Source organism: Dipodomys spectabilis, unplaced genomic scaffold (genome assembly GCF_019054845.1).
Source record: "Dipodomys spectabilis isolate Male_0828 unplaced genomic scaffold, ASM1905484v1 ptg000019l, whole genome shotgun sequence".
Lineage (NCBI taxonomy): Eukaryota > Metazoa > Chordata > Mammalia > Rodentia > Heteromyidae > Dipodomys > Dipodomys spectabilis.
Window position 1 is genome coordinate 27,359,084 of NW_024870696.1, and position 21,084 is coordinate 27,380,167.

Genomic DNA, 21,084 nt, shown 5'->3' on the forward strand with positions numbered 1-21,084 from the left:
CCATTTGTCTCAGCCATGGAGGAGCCAATACTCCTTCAGACACCCGCTCTCTGTGCGGGTGCGGGTGCTGGCCCGGCCCAGAGGCGGTGTGGGGGCAAGCCCACAGCCAGGACCACAGTCCTCTTTGCAAGCTGCTCAGACGATACAGGTTTTCTGGTTTTATTTAAAGATTGGGCTTTTTTTCAAGTTTTTTCCCCCATCCTCCTATGGAAATGATTTCTGGCTAAGTAGAAAAAAATGACTAATTGGTTCATTTTCCTAGAAAACCACCAGATGCTTTCCTAGAAATAAAACATAATTAAATCTATATAAATTGAGTCAGTGAATCCCTGTGTAAAGTTGACTTTAAATTATGAATTCAAAAGAAGATAGTTCAAAGTTATAGCTACTACCCTGACTCTCTGAATGAAAAAATTTCATAATTCATTCAATTATTTGAATTGCTTTAATTCAAACAATTAGGATTAATTTATAAGCAACTTCCTTTGGGAGAAAATATCATTAAGGGACTGGGAAGGTGGCTCAGTGGTAGAGCGCTTGCCTTGCATGCATGAGGCCCTGGGTTCGATTCCTCAGCACCACATAAGCAGAAAAAAAAAGCCGGAAGTGGCGCTGTGGCTCAAGTGGTAGAGCGCTAGCCTTGAGCTGAAGAGCTGAGGGACAGCGCCCAGGCCCGGAGTTCAGGCCCCACGACCCGGACCCCCCCCCCCCCAAAAAAAAAGAAAATATCATTAAGTTGGTCTTTTTGGCTCTGCACATATGACTAAGATGGCATAGTTCATGTTAGTACAGTGTTCACACACATGTGTGTGGGGGCGTAAGAAGCACGAATTCCCTAGAAAGATGTCTTTGGTTTCCTGATTATTAAAAGGTCAATGGGAAAGTCACACATCCTGGGCTGGCGGTGTGAGAACACTGGACGTAGTTTCTAATAATCACTTCACACACTTGCTGAAATCTTACCAAAATGTCTGATCTTAAAAATGGGGTTTCTGAAAATCATTGCATACATTTGCTTTCATTTTTTATTGTTGAGGTGAGGTCTCCGTACGTAGTCCAGCTGGCTCTGAACGGAATGCTCCCGCTGCCTCAGCCTCCTCAAACGCTGGGGTTCTGAGTGTGTGCCAGCATGCCCGGCTATGGTTGCCTTTGTGGTTTTGCAGCGGGGTTGTTCTGGGAGGGGCTGTGGCCTGCCCCAAGGGGGAGCCGAAGGTGAGGGCGCTGCCCCTCCCACTGACTGTCCTGCAGGAGGGGCTGGGGGTGCGGGTGACCTTCATGAGGGGCTGAAGGTCAAAGCTTGGCAGCCATCATTTGTGGTAAACACAGCCTTTCCCAGATAAAATGTTTTCTTTTAGCATCGGTTCAGACTTAGAGCAAAAGTGCACAGACAGCGCAGGAAGCTGCCGTGCACCTCACACCGGGCTCACCCGTGACGAGCCAGGCAGGAAAGCCTGTGGGGCTCAGCGACAATTAGCCACCCACAAAAGCTTGTGGCTCAAGTGATCAAAAGCTAGCCTTGAGCAAAGAAGCTCAGGCGGAGAGTGCAGGCCCCGAGTTGAAGCCCTAGGACCTGCACACACACAAAGTATTTAAAAAGCGTGAACAAAATAGAAGAAAAGGAACCAGTTGTAATTCAGTCATCTGGAAATTAAACACTTGAACACGGTGGCATAGATGTCTGTCACATTCTGTTAGATTGTTCTGTGATTTAAAATACACGTGTGTGTGGAAAGAGAAGCGTTGGCCAGTGGCCCTGTGTGTGTCTGTTTTCACCTGCGAATGGCTGGCCGCTTTTGTTTTCATGCTAATGTCTGGAGGTTAGTGCGCTGCCAGCGGAGCTCATTTTAAGCAGCGTGACGTCTGCAGATGTCATGCTCTGCCTTTTAGGAGGAAGGGGGGACCAGTGGCCTTGGACGGTGACCCCAGCGGGGGCAGGGCAGCAGGCCTGCGAGACCAGCTCTGCAGCTCTTGGCTTTGCCATGGGGGGGGGGGGGGGCGGTTGCCTGGCTGTGCCCAGACCTGCCGAGAGAGCAGGGGGACGGAGTCAGCAGGACTCCGGCGGTGTCATGTCTGCCTCGCCCCAGTGCTGCGCCCCCCCCCCGCCGTGCGGTCCACGCAGGAGGACCCCTGCAAGCCTCATGGGGAGCTTTTGCTCGTGAGCTGCTTCTGATCTCCTTCCGACATGAATGCGCCTGCTCCTAGTCCTGAGGAAGACAACACTGGGTCTTGGCCAGCGAGACCACTGCCCCGGGCGGCAGTGACGGCGGAGCCAATGCGCAGGTTGCTCTGTCCACTTTGTGTAACCTTTGCTGTCTCTGGAGAGGAGAGGGGTGAGGGGCGAGGGGCGAGCGCGGTCTGAGGGTCAAGGACGCTCTCTTTCCTCAGTGGAATCCTGTTGGAATCCCGGGACAACACAGAGATGTGGACGGGGTGTTCCTCAGGTTGAGGCGGCGGGTGCTGGGACCGGGGGCCTGGCGCACGGGGAGCAGGTGGCTCTCCTCCCCGGCCTGCCAGTCACACATCGGCCTGCACGGTGTTTGCGCAGATAATGTGGGACTTTAGGGGCACCCTAGGCAGGTGTGGAGAGCCGCTTGGGAGTTGTTTCTTGAAGGACAAATGAGGCAAGGGGCTGCAAGTAGCGGACGCGTCGTGTGCAAGACCAGGACGAGCGCGGGGCGCCCCAGAGCCCAGGCAGCGGGGAGCAGAGAGCCAGGGCGGGGGACGGGCGCATGCCCCCCAGAGCCCGGGCAGCGGGGAGCAGAGAGCCAGGGCGGGGGACGGGCGCATGCCCCCCAGAGCCCCGGGCAGCGGGGAGCAGAGAGCCGGCGCAGGAGGGAGACTGGGGAGCGGCTCGCCAGGGCTGTTCCACCAGCCCCCTCTGTGGAGGACTGTGCCTCCTGGATCCCGCACTGCCGCGCAGTTACATATGTGGTGTGTGTGTTAAAGCGCTCCTTTCACCATGCACACACTCAGCCATAGACGCTCACGATTACTGATTTCGTTCCTTGTAATTGGAATAATCAGAGATGCGTCAGTGGAGAGGCCATGAAAGAGGGCCATTAAGGGCTAATAACGCCTCTCTCATGCGGGGAGGTCTCTTCTATGTATTGGAGTCTTTTCACTGTGCTTCTAAGTGACTAGAAATGACACCCCACGTGTGGGAATACGCCGAATACCCAGGGGTTCATTTCATTCTGTATTGGAATTGAGCATGCTGTGGTTGGAACGTGTGTTGCTGCTTTTGTTGGTGTGTGTGTGTGTGTGTGTGCTTTTCTTGTTCAGGGTAATGATGGCACTGAGAGATCCCAGGGAATGAAGCTGGTGACTCTCAAAGAAGCAAAGAAAATAGTGGAAGTGTTAGCAGGTGTTCATTTGGCATAGTATCTAATTCACCGTGTCCCAAGTCTAGGTTCAGTGTGACAAACTGCTGTAGTTACCTGACCCCAGATACCGAGGACCAGCAAAAGATAACCATGGCTGGTTGATATGTAAATCTAGTAGTTTCATAACAAATCTGAATAATTACTAAGCGATTTGCTAGATAACCACTAGTTCTAAAACTGATGACGATAGTAATGACGATCTTTGATGATAGTACCTAACTACTTCCTGTGTACTGGGTATTAATACACTACTTCAGTCTCCTCTCCAATTTAATAATGTAGAATCGAATATAGTTTTTTTTGTAACTCATTTAGCGAAACATCATGTTCTCCAAACTCATTTACTGGCAAATGTCAGCTCTGTGACTGAGGCTTCAGTTTGTGTTACCTCTTTATTCATGTTTTGTTGTAGGATTATTGGTGCATTTTGTACTAGATGCTGCGCTGGACTGTGTTGGAGGTGTTGTGCAGTATACATTTTGTGCAAGAGTATCTTGTGTGCTAACCAGCAGGTAAAAGTGTAGTATTCCTCCTGTCCCAAGCGACAGATGAGGAAACTGAGCTGGAAGTTTTGGATACTGAATTCAAACCCAGGCATTTTAGTGCTAGAGTCTGTGTTCTAATCTACCACATTTTAGCACTTTAAAAGGAAGTGTTTAACAGTACTTAAAAAAAAAATCAGTGCTGTAGATTCATTTAATGAAACTAATCTAGAAAGGGAAATTTGAATGGAATGGTTCCACTAATACGGCTCTGTCCTTCATTTCTCATTCTCTCAACTACCAGTGGCTATGGACTTCCTCCAGTAACTTTCCAGCACCATTGTTTGTCTCTCTTCCACTGTCTTAGAAAAGCGCAGAACTGGTTTTTTACATTATTCCTGCTAGGCCCCCGCCAAGGAGCTGGCCGTAGGATCCGGGACCCCGGATGGTGATGAGGTATTATCTCCTCATCTGAGTCCTGGACACCGGGGAAGGCCTGCGTGGTGCTGCCTCCTGGGGGCTTGCTTGCCCTTTGCCCTCACTCCTCCCCCCCCCCCCCCCCCCCCAGTGTGAACATCTCCAGGTGGCTTCTTGTAAGGATAACTTGGCAAGGTTCAGAGGGCCTGTCATGTGTGTGCTTCACGGAGAGGGGTCAGAGACGGTGATTCTGCCTCTTTCTCAAGTGGAGCGGCTTCCTCTCCCTCCCACCCGTGTTCCAGGGGTGAAAGGGAATTCACTGGCTCTGAGGAAAAGCTGGCTGGCTGTCGTCCTTGTACGCCATCTCTTTGGAGACTGCAGGCAGGCCGGCCGCTGGCCGGATGGAAGGTCCAGGGTGTTTCAGGGGACAGTAATGAAAACATGGGTGGAAAACACCGGCCTAGGGCATATGCTTCTCCCTGCTTTTCCTTGGCTGCTTTTTAATGTCATGACTTTGTCTTGGGTTCTTTGTAAGGCTTTCCTTTTAAACTGTGCTATTTTGGGCACATAACCTCAATCTGTAAAAATCACCTTGTGGTGTTAAGATGGTTGCTTCAATTCTCCTGCCATGTGTAGCTGACAGGGAGAAGAAAGGAAGGGCAAAGAGGTACGAATCAGTGAGATCAGACCACTTTAATGAACCATCCCAGTCTCCCTCAGCAACCTCTGTTGGCGTCTTTCTGCCGAGAACCAAGTAGCATGGACCTCCACTGGGGAGGCTAGGAAATTCAGGAGGATCTATTTATCTATTAAAGTTGGGCAAAGCAACATTTCTGGTGAAATTGGAAATCTGTTAATATGAAATGAAACCTGGAAACTGGGTAAGCTACCAGAAGATTTGTTATTTATTTATTTATTTATTTTTGCCTTTCAATAGAAAGTATTTCATTTTCTTTTTAAAATTTAATCTTATTGTCAAGGTGATGTAAGAGAGTTACAGTTGCATAGTAAGGTAATGAGTCCATTACGTGCCAAACATTGTTACCCCCTTCCTCCTTTTTCTCCCTCTTTCCCTCCCCCCCAACTCCCTCCTCTGGAATTATATATATATATATATATATATATATATATATATATTACCCAGGATGGCAAAATCAAATACAGTTACAACAGGGGATAAACCATAGGGGGAAAAACACAAAAGAAAAAAGAAATAACTTCACACAGTGCATTAAAAACAACAACAAACACAAACCTCTTCTTTCCATATCTTGGAGTTCATTTTGATTAGCATCATTTTATATGGTCATATATACATAACTATTGAACTATTGTGATCCTCTGCTAGGAATATCCTAGACACAATACTAATTATCACAAATGAGGGAAACCATGGAACCTATGTTTCTTTGGGTCTGGCTTACTTCATGTAATATAATTTTTTTTCCAAGTCTTTCCATTTCCTAACCAATGGGGCAATGTCATTCTTTCTAATGGAGGCATAGAATTCCCATATATATATGTATTTATATATATACATAAATTGCATATATATATATATACATATATATATATTGCATTTTCTTGATCCATTCATCTACTGAGGGGCATCTGAGTTAGTTCCATACCTTAGCTATGGTAAATAATGCTGCAGTGACCATGGTTGTGCTGGTAGCTTTAGGGTGGCCTCATGTGTGGTTATTTGGGTAAATGTCCAGAGTGGGATTGACCAGCAGTCTCTTTAGCAGTCATCTCTTTTGCCATTTGTCTTCATGGCTACTAACTAGGTCAGTTATAGTTTGTGATTTGAAATCTGGTAAATGCTGACTGACTAGCTTGTGTCAAGACTTGTTAATCTGTTGCTATAAATTCTAGAATGCACTGCTTTATCAGTAAAGTGTTTAATGCTGGCCAGAGCACCTAAGATTTGTAAACTGAGAATATGCTTCTTCAGTGTACAGATTGCTAATCCAGAAACTTTTATATTTTATACATGTTTCAATGGGAACCATCAGTTACTGAGTAATTAGATTTAATTAAACTTCATTGTTTAGAAATTTTGAGTTTTGTGGATAAATATTAACATTTGTTAAAATGTTAATAAAAAACCCTGTGTTTCTTGCTAATGGATTTATAACTTTTTATTTTTGTTTTCTTAACAAAACAATGCTAGTCTTGAATACTTTAGACTGCAGAGTAACTGGTAGTGGCAAAACATGTGTGTGTACTTTTGTAACTGTAACCCCTGTATTCATTACCTTTACAATAAGTTTAAAAAGTATGTGTGTGTGTGTGTGTGTGTGTGTGTGTGTGTGTGTGTGTGTGTGTGTGTGTGTATGCCTGTCCTTGGGCTTGAACTTAAGGCCTGGGTGCTAGCATGCTACCATGTGAGCCACAGCTCCACTTTTAACAGTTTTTGGTGCTTAATTGGAGATAAGAGTCTCATGGACTTTTCTGCTCAGGCTGGCTTTGAGCCTTGATCCTAAGATCTCAGCTTCCTGAGTAGCTAAGATTACAGGTGGATCCACTGGTGCCACACTGGCACCAGTGTGTGTGTGTGTGTGTGTGTGTGTGTGTGTGTGTGTGTGTGTGTGTGTGCATGTTCTTTTTACAAATCTGGAAGTGCTAATAAAATTACTGTGTGCCAACAATTTTGGAAGAAAAAAGAAACTGCAGTGGAAAATTTCCAATTGAATCTGTAGATTTTGGCATAATTACTTCCTTTAGCAATTAAAGTGGCATTGTAATGGTTGACAAGTCTCTGGGCATGCAAGTAGAGTCATTTTAATGTCACCATTGTGTTCAGGGGCTGGAGTCACATCTCTGATCTCAGTGCTTCTCAGGGCAGGGATGAGAAGTACTGGATAGTGATTTGCTTTTGTTTCTCTGTGTCTCTTTCTTCCTCCTTTCCTTGTTTTATTCTCTTTTCTCTTTTCCTTGTTTCCTCATCTTTTTCTCCATCTTGGGTTATCATTTTGAAGTGTTTTAAGATAGTAATCACAAGCCAGGCAATGATGGCTCACGCCTGTAATCCCACCTACTTAGGAGGCCAAGATCTGAGGATCGTGGTTCAAAGCCAGCGCAAGCAGGAAAGTCCATGAAACTCTTATCTCCAATAAACCACCAGAAAACTGGAAGTGGCGCTGTGGCTCAAGCGGTAGAGTGCTCACCTTGAGCTGAAGAGCTGAGAGGCAGCGCCCAGGCCCAGAGTTCAGGCCCCATGACCGACCAAAAAAAAAAAACCAACAAAAAAAGATGGTAATCACATAGGCATTATTTTGGAACAAAGAAAATTATACTTTGAAGATCAATTTTAAACAAATTTTTATGTTTTGAAGGACTAACTTTCAAAAGCATAGTATTGCTTAGATTAAAAAATTTGTTTCCTTCAAATTCCTCAAAGTCTAAATATGTTCCATGTATTTAGAAAGTCAGGCATATTGACCCACGTGGTATTTTGCATTTTGGTGTACACTGTTAGACCTTGCATGCTCATCATAGAATATTTAAGTGACCATACTACATTTTGGCACAGTGTAGGTCATATTGCCTGTTCTTCTTGTTATATAATCCCACGGAGCTGTTCGCCACTCAATAATTATATATAGGAAGGTTTCCCCTCTGTGTTCAAGGTATGTGAGGAATGTGGAATCTTCCTGAAATTGTAGGTAGAAAATGTTAAACCTATTTAATACTCTGTCATGGAAAGAGGCCGGTGAAGGTAGCAGAACCAACCTGTAACTAGACCGTGTCACAGGTGTGTGTTGAAAGCTAGACAAACTTGTGATGAGAGTCTTGTGGCTCTCAGAAAACATGGCCTGGGGCTGAGTGTTGAGGTTTAAGTAGGAGTTGGCTAAAAGGAGGTGAGAGGAGAGAGGAGATTCAAAGAAGGGAGGAGAGTGGGTGTGCCAGGGCGCCAGGACACCTTGCTGAGCGTGAGTGGCCGGGCCTCTGCGGGAGGCGGGGCTGGTCTACTGTACAGTGACTTTACCCAGGACACCTTGCTGAGCGTGAGTGGCCGGGCCTCTGCGGGAGGCAGGGCTGCTCTACCGTACGGTGACTTTGCCTCAGTACCCGAAGCGACTTCGGCATGTGGTAGGCGTGTGAGGGCGTTTGTTGCACTAGAAGACTAAATGAATTGCCAGGAGTTTGTGCTTCTGATGCCTCTGCTTCTCTGTGGGAATGTTGAAAATTTAATTTTTTTCTATGTAATACTAGTACTTAGGACTCACAATGAAGACAGTGGAAAGTACTAGAGTGATTCTTGTCATCTCTAGAAGTGACATCAGGTGGCTTCTGTCCCTGTCAGAGTTGCTCTGGGAGTGACATCAGGTGGCTTCTGTCCCTGTCAGAGTTGCTCTGGGAAGTGCTCAGTCTTTGAGCTCCATGATCTCAGTCTTTCCAGCCTGTCCTATGCACTTAGTCTCTGAACTTCAACCGCCCTCTCCGGGGAAGGCTACATAATTGTCACCCACATTGCAGCTCTTCAGTTTAATGTATACTGTGTTGTCTCTACTTGGACCTGTCCCAGGCACCTGAAGATCAACATGTCCAAATACACACCTCAGCTCTTACTCCTCAATGTAAACACTATAGCAGAGTTTAATGCTCAAGATTGTAGAGTAAGACTTTAGGTTTGAGTCTTAGGGCACAGGGCACAGGGCACAGGGGCATAGGGCACAGGACACAGGGCACAGGACACAGGGCACAGGGCACGGGACACGGGACATGGGACACAGGACACAGGACACAGGGCACAGGACACAGGACACAGGGCACAGGGCACAGGGCACAGCACACAGGACACAGGGCACAGGACACAGGACACAGGGCACAGGACACAGGGCACAGGGCACAGGGACACAGGACACAGGGACACAGGACACAGGACACAGGACACAGGGCACAGGGCACAGGACACAGGACACAGGACACAGGGACACAGAACACAGGACACAGGGCACAGGACACAGGACACAGGACACAGGACACAGGGCACAGGGCACAGGGGCACAGAGGCACAGGTCACAGGGCACAGGGCACAGGGCACAGGACACAGGGCACAGGACACAGGGCACAGGGCACAGGGCACAGGGCACAGGACACAGGACACAGGACACAGGGACACAGAACACAGGACACAGGGCACAGGACACAGGACACAGGATACAGGACACAGGACACAGGGCACAGGACACAGAGCACAGGGCACAGGGCACAGGACACAGGACACAGGACACAGGGCACAGGGCACAGGGCACAGGACACAGGACACAGGGCACAGGACACAGGACACAGGGCACAGGGCACAGGACACAGGACACAGGGCACAGGGCACAGGGCACAGGGGCACAGAGGCACAGGTCACAGGGCACAGGGCACAGGACACAGGACACAGGACACAGGACACAGGGCACAGGACACAGGACACAGGACACAGGGCACAGGGCACAGGGCACAGGGCACAGGACACAGGACACAGGGCACAGGGCACAGGGCACAGGGCACAGGACACAGGGCACAGGGCACAGGGCACAGAGGCACAGGGCACAGGGCACAGGGCACAGGGCACAGGGCACAGGACACAGGGCACAGGACACAGGGCACAGGGCACAGGACACAGGGGCACAGGACACAGGACACAGGACACAGGGCACAGGGCACAGGGGCACAGGTCGCAGGACACAGGGACACAGGACACAGGACACAGGGCACAGGACACAGGACACAGGGACACAGAACACAGGGCACAGGGCACAGGACACAGGGGCACAGGACACAGGACACAGGACACAGGGCACAGGGCACAGGACACAGGGGCACAGGACACAGGACACAGGGCACAGGGCACAGGGCACAGGACACAGGACACAGGACACAGGGACACAGAACACAGGGCACAGGGCACAGGACACAGGACACAGGACACAGGGCACAGGGCACAGGGGCACAGAGGCACAGGTCACAGGGCACAGGGCACAGGACACAGGACACAGGACACAGGGCACAGGACACAGGGCACAGGGCACAGGGCACAGGACACAGGGCACAGGGCACAGGGCACAGGGCACAGGGCACAGGGCACAGGGCACAGGACACAGGGCACAGGGCACAGGGCACAGGACACAGGGCACAGGGCACAGGGCACAGGGCACAGGACACAGGGCACAGGGCACAGGGCACAGGGCACAGGGGCACAGAGGCACAGGTCACAGGGCACAGGGCACAGGGCACAGGGCACAGGACACAGGACACAGGACACAGGACACAGGGCACAGGGCACAGGGGCACAGAGGCACAGGTCACAGGGCACAGGGCACAGGACACAGGACACAGGGCACAGGGCACAGGACACAGGGCACAGGACACAGGACACAGGACACAGGACACAGGGCACAGGGCACAGGGCACAGGGCACAGGGACACAGGGACACAGAACACAGGGCACAGGGCACAGGGCACAGGGCACAGGGCACAGGACACAGGACACAGGGCACAGGGCACAGGGCACAGGGCACAGGGCACAGGGCACAGGACACAGGGACACAGGGACACAGAACACAGGGCACAGGGCACAGGACACAGGACACAGGACACAGGACACAGGACACAGGGCACAGGGCACAGGGCACAGGTCACAGGGCACAGGACACAGGACACAGGACACAGGGACACAGAACACAGGGCACAGGACACAGGACACAGGACACAGGGCACAGGGGCACAGAGGCACAGGTCACAGGGCACAGGGCACAGGACACAGGACACAGGACACAGGACACAGGACACAGGGACACAGAACACAGGGCACAGGGCACAGGGCACAGGACACAGGACACAGGACACAGGGCACAGGGCACAGGGGCACAGAGGCACAGGTCACAGGGCACAGGGCACAGGGCACAGGACACAGGACACAGGACACAGGGCACAGGGCACAGGGCACAGGGCACAGGCCACAGGGCACAGGACACAGGACACAGGGCACAGGGCACAGGACACAGGACACAGGACACAGGACACAGGGCACAGGGCACAGGACACAGGACACAGGGCACAGGGCACAGGGCACAGGACACAGGGCACAGGGCACAGGGCACAGGGCACAGGACACAGGGCACAGGGCACAGGACACAGGACACAGGACACAGAACACAGGGCACAGAACACAGGGCACAGGGGCACAGAGGCACAGGTCACAGGGCACAGGGCACAGGACACAGGACACAGGGCACAGGGCACAGGGCACAGGGCACAGGACACAGGGCACAGGGCACAGGGCACAGGGCACAGGGCACAGACACACAGGGCACAGGGGCACAGAGGCACAGGTCACAGGACACAGGGCACAGGACACAGGACACAGGACACAGGGCACAGGGCACAGGGCACAGGGCACAGACACACAGGACACAGGGCACAGGGCACAGGGCACAGGGCACAGACACACAGGGCACAGGACACAGGGCACAGGACACAGGGCACAGGACACAGGACACAGGACACAGGGCACAGGGCACAGGACACAGGGCACAGGGCACAGGCCACAGGGCACAGGGCACAGGGCACAGGGCACAGGACACAGGACACAGGGCACAGGGCACAGGGCACAGGACACAGGGCACAGGGCACAGGGCACAGGGCACAGGACACAGGGCACAGGGCACAGGGCACAGGGCACAGGACACAGGGCACAGGGCACAGGACACAGGGCACAGGACACAGGACACAGGGGCTGCCTGCCCTGTTGTCGCAGCGCAGACCAGTGCCTCCCTGAGGGAAGCCTGACGGAAGACAGATGCCAGGGCTCGCTGCTGTGTCACAGGGAGGACGACGCCCCCAGCTGAGGTCTGGAACCCCCCAGCCGAAGTCTGGAACCCCCTAGCTGAGGTCTAGAACCCCCAGCCGAGGTCTGGAACCCCCAGCCAAGGTCTGGAACCCCCCAGCCGAGGTCTGGAACCTCCCCAGCCAAGGTCTGGAACCCCTAGCCGAGGTCTGGAACCCCCCAGCCGAGGTCTGGATGGTCCAGCCACAAGCAAGGCACAGGGTACCCGATTGGAGTGGATTTGATAAGGCCTGGTTTTCAATCCTGGGTTACACCTCACTTGATCCATATACACCCGGGCTGTAGTCAACGTTACTGAGTAGAAAGCAACACCACCAAATGGGGGTGCTGTCATTCGCAGCGCTCTGGAAGGCCTGTCCCTTTGCCACGCTGTCGGCCTGTGCCAGGCGTGTGATTTGCACCTGTCCCTTTGCGCACGCTGTTGGCCTGTGCCGGGCGTGTGATTTTTAGCTGACATCCTGTTTCCAGGATGTCACATTAGTGTCTCACTCTTCATTATGAGAATATGTCTCGGAGTGCTTCTGTGGCGTGTAGAGACTCCCGTGAGCGCAGGAGAGACTTACAAATAGAAGATTTGGCTCCACAATCTTTTCACTGCCATGGAGGGAGTACTAGAGCAGGACCGGTAACCAGCAGAAACGTGCATTCATAGGAATGGGATTGAATGCCTGCATCCATTCCTTACTCCTAAGGCAAATTCTGCCTGCTTAATAAACTTAAACAAGGGCCAGATGGAAGTAGAGGCATGTAAAGGCCTGCCGCAGCTACTTGCCAGGGTGAGAACCAGCCTGCTCAGAGGGCTTGCCACTGAGCCTGCGTCCTGAAGATGAAGTCATACTCAAGGCCTACGCCAGGACCTTGCCAGAAGCCTCCTCTTGCTCCCTATTGTTCCTCGCTGTGTTGTGAAGAACATGTTTTACTGATCCACTTCTTGACATTACGTAGCCCTTTAAGGTCTAGGTTTATCCATGCCATCCCAGATCCTCCGTGGGGAAAGTTCAGATTCTTTCCAGCTCTTTCTAGAGGTTTTAAAGTTTTGATCTTTATATCAACCTCTCCTTGTTTAGTTATAATGACAAATCACAAGATGCTCTGTTTTGGTTTTTGAGGCAAATCTTGGTTTCTAGCCCAGGCAGACCCAGTGTACACTTCCACCTCCCCAGTGCTGAGCTTATATGCGGAAACCATCACACAACCGAGTTCTGATCCTTCCGATGGAAACTTAAGTGATTATGATACTAAGCGTATAAATACATATTAATATGTTCAAAAGATAAGGAGAGCAACCCCCTCGTTTATCCTCTAAACATCACTCATCAGCGGCCTTCCGTCCTTTCTTACCTGCGCCTTTTTACCTTCTCATGAGACTTCACATTCCAGGAGACACTTGACCTGTCAAGAAACCCTTCCACAGCATCTCGCTAGCATTTCTTAGTTTCTCAGTGAATTTCTTGAGTAAACTACTGTTTTGCTCCCTGGGCGTTTTTTCTGGAGGTACTGGGAACAGTAGGGCTCAGGCAAGCACCTGTCATTACCACCACATGGGGCAAACACAGGGGGGCCTCAGCCCAGGGCGGCCTCGAAAATGGCTGCACAGGGCAGAGGGGGGCCCAAGCGGCCAAGGCCTGCCGGAGCAGCATGTCTCCCACACCTCAATAAAGCAACAGCTCCCCACCCACAAAACCCCAGCCCCAAGTGCCGCTGCAAGTATGTCGTTACGTTTATGAATTCTTTGACATGTAGAATCAATAATGGCTTCTGTGGCATGGTTGGCTATATTGGTTGGTTATATGCTATATTCTTTCCTGCATTTTATTGGCCTGAGATACATATTAACATTTCAATGTGGTCTTTGTAAAAAAAAACAAGCAAAATAAAAAACAAACCTTCAATTTACCAGGAATGAGAAGAAGTAAAATACATGTTGGAATAACTTTTCTGATATTAATATTTCCAGATACAATGTTTACCTCTACTGGATCCCATATTTTGTGTATTTATTTGATAAAAAATTCAGGATATTTAGAAAATATAACTGAAATTTATACTTTTGGGTACATACTACTAATACCGACCTGGAAACCAGAAAATTGCTGATTTTTTTTTTTTTTTGGTGGGTCTTGGGGCTTGAACTCTGGGCCTGGGCGCTGTTCTGAGCTCTTCGGCTCAAGGTGAGCCCTCTACCACTTGAGCCACAGCGCCACTTCTGGTTTTCTGGTGGCTAATTGGAGATCAGAGTCAGCTAGGATGCAGGTGTGAACCACTTGCTCCCATCTGAATTATATTATTAAAAAGTTATTATATTTAATTTTGGTTTGAGGATGTAGGTCTAGCCTACTTTAGGTAGATGCTAAGTTGGAAGATTGGGAGTTGGAAGGAGTAGTTTACAATGCAACCTATCACTTTTTAGGTAATGAGAATTGCATAATGCTTGAATTGTTGTTTCTTGCTTTCCAGGGACTTCCTTCCTCGAGGATCTGGCATTGTAACAAGAAGACCTCTTGTGCTGCAGCTTGTGACTTCCAAAGCAGGTAATGAACCGTGGCACGGGTCCCGGTGTGAGAGCCCATCCCACCTCCCCGGACCTGCTGGATGCGGGCGCTGGGTATCAGCAGAAAAGGCTTTCATGTCCACATCGCTGTGGCCAGCGCCCCATCTCTCCAGGATGCCCCCTTCTTCATTGCTCTTCAAATTCATTTGGTTTTATTAGAGAGAAGGTTCATTTGCATAGAAATTACTAAACACCTGCGTTTTCATGCCTTGAAAGTATTTGCTCACTATGAGTCCATCTGTGTAATTTTGTGGTACTGTGTAGCACCACGACCTCCGTGAGATGCTTCCTTTCTTTGTGTGAGGTGTGCACATGTGGGCACATGGGTGTGTAAATACTTTAAGTCACCACAGTCAGCCATCTAGCAGCTCTGTGTGTATACGCGTGCATGCTTGTGTTTACCCGTGTGTATCACTGCTCGCACCATCGCCCTCCTGACGGCAAGAGAGGCTTTGTCTTCATTGTACCTCAGCAGCTGTGGTGTTGGATAGTTGCATGTTTATTTGCTGTTAGTATTTTTCTCTTGTGATTTGGCACTCTTGAAGCTTTCTTCATTTCATTTTGGGAATTTTATTACTTTTCCTATTAACATCTTTGCCTGTTAAGGATTTAAGCAGCACTAAAACGGTTCCTTTAAAACTGTCAATGTCAGCTGGGCGCTGGTGGCTCACGCCTGTCATCCTAGCTACTCAGGAGGCTGTGATCTGAGGATTGTGGTTCAGAGCCAGCTGGGGCAGGAAAGTCCTTGAGACTCTTATCTCCAATAAACCACTAGAAAACCGGAAGTGGCGCTGTGGCTCAAGTGGTAGAGCGCTGGCCTTGAGCTGAAGAGTGCGGGGACAGCGCCCAGGCCCAGAGTTCAAGCCCCACGGCCGACAAAAAAAAAAAAAAAAAGAACTGTCAATATATTGTAGCAGCTTTAGAGTCGTAGGTCCACCAAGGGGAAGCCCAGGTCCCTTCAGTTCTAGGCTTTTACGAACCTGTGTCTGTGTCTACAAATGTACTTGTTCTGCACATTTCCCAAAGGAAAATGACTTACTCCATGATCTGTTGAATTGACAGCTCTCATTTATTGTTTTCATGGTTCACCCATGTGGCTGCATGTGCTAGAACTTCATTCCCTTTATGGATAATAATATTCCATTGTTTGGACACATACTTGGCTCATTCTAAGTTAATGAAGATTTAGCTTGGTCCTGTCTTTTGGCTCTTATGAATAACGCTGCTGGAAACACTCCCACCCACATTTTGGTATAGAACTACGGCTTCATTTCTCTTGGAGAGATGCTGTAACTCTTCAGTCTCATTGCTTATGGAGTATGTGCTGTTTGCCACAGCTGGGGTGCATCATCTTAGATTCCCACCAGCTGGTGTGAGGTGTCCAGTGTCTATACATCCTCAAACACTCATGTATATCACTGTGGTTTTTGACTTGTTCTTCCCCAATTACTAATGGTGTAGAACATCTCATGTGCTTGTTATACAATTTAGGGTAACCTTGAATTTGCTCTATGGCCTTGAACTCACAATGCTCCTGCTTCAGCTTTCTGAATGCTGGAATTACAGGTGTCATTTATATTCTTGATTGGAGAAATAATTATTCATCTCCTTTGTTCTTTCAAAAATTGCCAAAATTGACTTTTTGTTATTGAGAGGTAAGAATTCTTTTTCTCTTTCCTTTTTTCTTTGAGTGGTCCTGGGGCTTGAACTCTGGACCTAGGTACTGTCCCTGAGTTCTTTTGCTCAGTGCTAGTGCTCTACTACTCTGAGCCACAGTGCCACTTGCAGTTTTCTGGTGGTTAATTGAAGATTAGAGTCTCATGGACTTTCCTGCCTGGCCTGGCTTTGAACCACGATCCTCAGATCTCAGCTTCCCGAGTAGCTAGGATGACAGGCACGAGCCACTGGCACCTGGCAGAGAATTCTTACACAGTCTAGCTGCAAGTCCTTTATCAGATACAAAATGCTCTAGTCTGTGGGCTGTCCTCTCTCTGCATCATGTCGTTTGAAGCTCAAAAGTTTTCAATCTTTCATGAGGTTCACCTTATTTTATTCCTTCACTGCTCATGCTTTTGGAGTCATATTTCAGAATCATTTGCCATAATCAAGATAGTAAAGGTTTGTCTAATAGTCTTGTGCTTTTGCTTTTATATGTCCGGTTTTGATTCATTTTGAGTCAGTCTTTTAATATAGCATGAGGCAAGGGTCCAACTTAATTTTCTGCTTGTGGATACCAATTTCCCCAGCACTGTTGGTTTCTTTAGAGAAGCAAATACACATTATTTATTTTACTGATGAGGTAGAAAGCCAAAGATTGAGATGTTGGCTATCAAGCTGAACAAACAATGGTGGACTGGACTCTCTTGAGGAGGAGAGACGCTGTCCAGCACTGTTTAGTGAAGAGATTCTTTTTCTGCGTTTTATTACATTGTTATAATACACGTTGTCAGCGTTTTGTTGACCATGAATATGTGGGTTTGTATTGGTGCTGGTAGAGTGATGCGTGAGTCCACCCTTGTGCCGGCGCCATGCTGTCGTCACTGCCTTTTCTCTGAGGTGCTCTTGGAAGTGGGGAAACAGGAGTCCTTTTGCCTTTTCTCTGAGGTGCTCTTTGGAAATGGGGAAACAGGAGTCCTTTTGCTTTGACTTTTTTCAAAATTGCTTTGGCCATTCCGCTTCTCTCAAAATTCAACAAGAGGAAAAGTTCTTTAACCCGATAAAGGGCATGGTTGAAAACGCCACAGCTAATGTACCTGATGGTTTTTAGAAACACTGGATGCTTCTGCTTTCAGATGAGGGACAAGGTAAGGGTATCTGTTCTTACCACTTCTCATTTTGATCTGTGCTGTTGTACTGGAGGGTCTAGGCAGGGAAATAGATAAGACAAAGAAATTGAGGCATCGATTTTGGAAAGTAAAGTCTCTTTGGTTATATATATAGAAAATCTGGAGACATCTACCAATACACTCTTAGAACTATTAAATGATTTTAGAAAGGTTTCAGGGTTCAAGGAAACCAATGGTATTTTCCTTTTTTTTTTTTTTTGGGGGGGGTCCGGTCGTGGAGCCTGAACTCTGGGCCTGGGCGCTGTCTCTCAGCTCTTCAGCTCAAGGCTAGCGCTCTACCACTTGAGCCACAGCACCACTTCCGGCTTTTTTCTTTTTTGCTTATGTGGTGCTGAGGAATCGAACCCAGGGCCTCAGGCATGCAAGGCAAGTGCTCTACCACTGAGCCACCTTCCCAGCCCCAGGTATTTTCTATATACATGTAAAAATAGTAAAAAAATGAAGTGAAGGAAAAAATTCCATTTCCAGGTTCATAAATACACTACTTAGGAATAAAATTTACAAAAGAGAGGCAGGAACATTTACACTGGAGACCTACCTAGTATTATTTAAGGAAATCAGAGACAACCTAGATAAATTGTGTCTGCTGTGCAGTGCTGTTCCCTGGGACGCATCTGCTAGCTGGACGGGCTGCTCCTATTTATGTGGCAAAGGCGAGAATGATTTTGTAAAGACCAAACTGTATTAAGTCAAGTGAGGCTTCAAATCTTTATTCATGAACCATGATCAGGACTTTAGTTTTATAAATTAGACGTATGTTCTGGAAATGTACTGGTATGGTTTTGGATAACACTGAAAACATTTTAAAACTACACAACTCATTTAGTTTTATATTCAGATATCTGAACTTAAGTTGGTGTTTAAAATCAGATAGATGGCTCTCATAAAGGATTAAATATTTAGTTTCTTTTCACCCTAACGAGGTGACCACATGCTGAAAATAGACGTGCTTCTGAGAGCATTCTTTGTTAGCTACAGCCTTGACCTTGTTCTGTGTCAGCATTGCTTCCTACACGAAGTGCAGGTTACAGATTAGTAGTGGCAGTTTCTTGACCATGGTTATTGTTAGTTACATTCAGTGCTCATAGATGCCCTGGGTGGTGTCTTACACATAGAGTTTTGGTTCATCAGATCTGTGAAGGGCACAAAGCTCTATTTTTTCAAAGAAGATTTTGATTGGCATATATTCGTTGTACCAGGGAATTTCATGATGATATTTCCATGCATGCGTACAGTATGATCAAGCTCACCTCTTCTGTTATTCTCCCCCATCCCCTCTTGCTCCTCCTTGAAACAATTCAGCAAGTGTCATTGCTTTATGCTTATACGTGCACGCAGAGTTTTCACCCATACCCCGCACAGACCCCCTCTGCAGCGCCTCTCCCAGCATTCAGCTTTTCATTGTTTGCCTGTGCATCAACCGCACAAAGGCATCTCGCCAGGGCGTTGCATGAGGCTATAATTTGCTCAGGTTAACTCCTGCCCTTTCCCGTTTCCCTGTTATCTGTTCTCAAATAGCTTTCACTGAAAGTGTGTCATCGTCGCGCGTGCACATGTCACCATCACGCGCGTGCACATGTCAGTCATCGTCACGCGTGTGCACATGTCATCGTCACGCGTGTGCACATGTCACTGTCGCGCGTGTGCACATGTCACCGTCGCGCGTGTGCACATGTCACCGTCGTGCGTGTGCACATGTCACCGTCGTGCGTGTGCACATGTCACCATCACGCGTGTGCACATGTCACCGTCGCGCGTGAGCACATGTCATCGTTGCGCGTGTGCACATGTCATCGTCGCACGTGTGCACATGTCATCGTCACGCGTGTGCATGTCATCGTCGCGTGTGTGCACATGTCATCGTCGCACGTGTGCACATGGCATCGTCGCGCGTGTGCACGTGTCATCGTCACGCATGTGCACATGTCATCGTCGCGCGTGAGCACATCATCGCGCGTGTGCACATGTCATCGTCATACGTGTGCACATGTCATCGTCACACGTGTGCACATGGCATCGTCGCACGTGTGCACATGGCATCGTCGCGCGTGTGCACATGTCTCTCGCGCGTGTGCACATGTCACCGTCACGTGTGTGCACATGTCATCGTCACGCGTGTGCTCATGTCACCATCGCGCGTGTGCACATGGCATCGTCGCGCGTGTGCACATGTCATCGTCGCGCGTGTGCACATGTCACCGTCACGTGTGTGCACATGTCATCGTCACGCGTGTGCTCATGTCACCATCGCGCGTGTGCACATGTCATCGTCACGCGTGTGCACATGTCATCGTCACACGTGTGCACATGTCATCGCCGCGCGTGTGCACATGTCATCGTCACACGTGTGCACATGTCATCGTCACGCGTGTGTACATGTGCTTTGGTCTCGCTCATCCTCCGCTGTTCCTTTCCCTCATCAGACCCACGTCACTCTGTGGGTCTGTGTGTGTGGTGGGGGGGGGATGGGAAGGTGGTAATCCGTTTTTTTCTTAACCATTTGCTATTCATGTATTAGGAGACTTAGAATTTTTAGGAGTTTAGTCATACACATTCTAATACAAAGTCAAGAGCAGTATTTCCTCAGCTTTCAAGATTTTTTAAAAATTCAGAGAACCATTGTAAACAAACTAACCTAAACTTCATTTCTTCACATATTAGATAACATCCATATTTCTGGAAAGGAATGACTCGCCTAAAGATACTTCTCCTCAGAGGAGTTGTAGATCTCAATGGAATTGCCAGTTATTACCATGAGGTTGAGGTGCTTTTCAGCTAGTGTGTGTTTTTTTTCCCTCCTACTTTGGCTATTTGCTTTTTGAAGAAAGTATTTAGCCTTATATATTCCTTGAAATTTCAACCCCAAAGTTACAGTTTTCAGTCTGAGACCTCTTGGTTCCATGTAATGTCTGCAGCAGGATTTATCTTCTTAAAGACTTAGCTGGGAAGAACCATTCTTTAATTTTATCTTCTTTTTCTATCCTCTGCTCCCATTAAAAAATGGATTATTTTTAAATAATTGATATTGAGGAGGACTCAAACTGTTGAGTTGTGGGTATCTGTTTAAGTATGAGAGAAAAGGTGAACTCTTTGGCAGTATGTCTGGTCAGTTAGTGGTTGCTACTGCCTCCGGCATGCTCCTCCTTCTCCTTGAGTCTCAACTTTAAGAGTTCACGAATGTCCCTTGCATCGCCCTTGTGGATGTGGTCAAGACATTTGCAGTGCACTTTCTTGGCTTTCACTGGGGAGTGGGGGAGAGGAGCAGGGGGCAGGGAGACAGGGGGGCAGGGGGCAGGGGGCACACTGTGTTCTTCTGGGTGTTTTCAGCCTGCCTTCTCCCCAGGAAATACAGATTGAAGGTCATGTGACCAGAAGGGTGGCGCGGGTTAACCCATCTGTCAAATGATAGGGCCTGCACATTCAAGAAGTTGGATGTTAGGTTGTCGGAGCAGCCTGATGACAGATCACAGTTGCGTTGAGCTAGTCTGTTGCCTTACAAGATGGTTGACTGCCGGTGTTTATATTTCAAAGCGAACTAAATCCACATGAAGTGATTGTT

At 48.7% G+C, this 21,084-nt stretch overlaps 1 protein-coding gene across 5 annotated transcripts in view; it reads left to right on the top strand.

The window, feature by feature from the left end:
• Positions 1 to 21,084, top strand: part of Dnm3 (dynamin 3) — a 448,226-nt gene that overhangs the window by 38,073 nt on the left and 389,069 nt on the right. For all 5 annotated transcript variants that reach the window (XM_042674266.1, XM_042674267.1, XM_042674269.1 and 2 more), the window contains exon 2: positions 14,586 to 14,659. In XM_042674266.1, the coding sequence (XP_042530200.1) occupies positions 14,586 to 14,659 (74 nt within the window). The remainder of the gene's footprint in view (positions 1 to 14,585; positions 14,660 to 21,084) is intronic.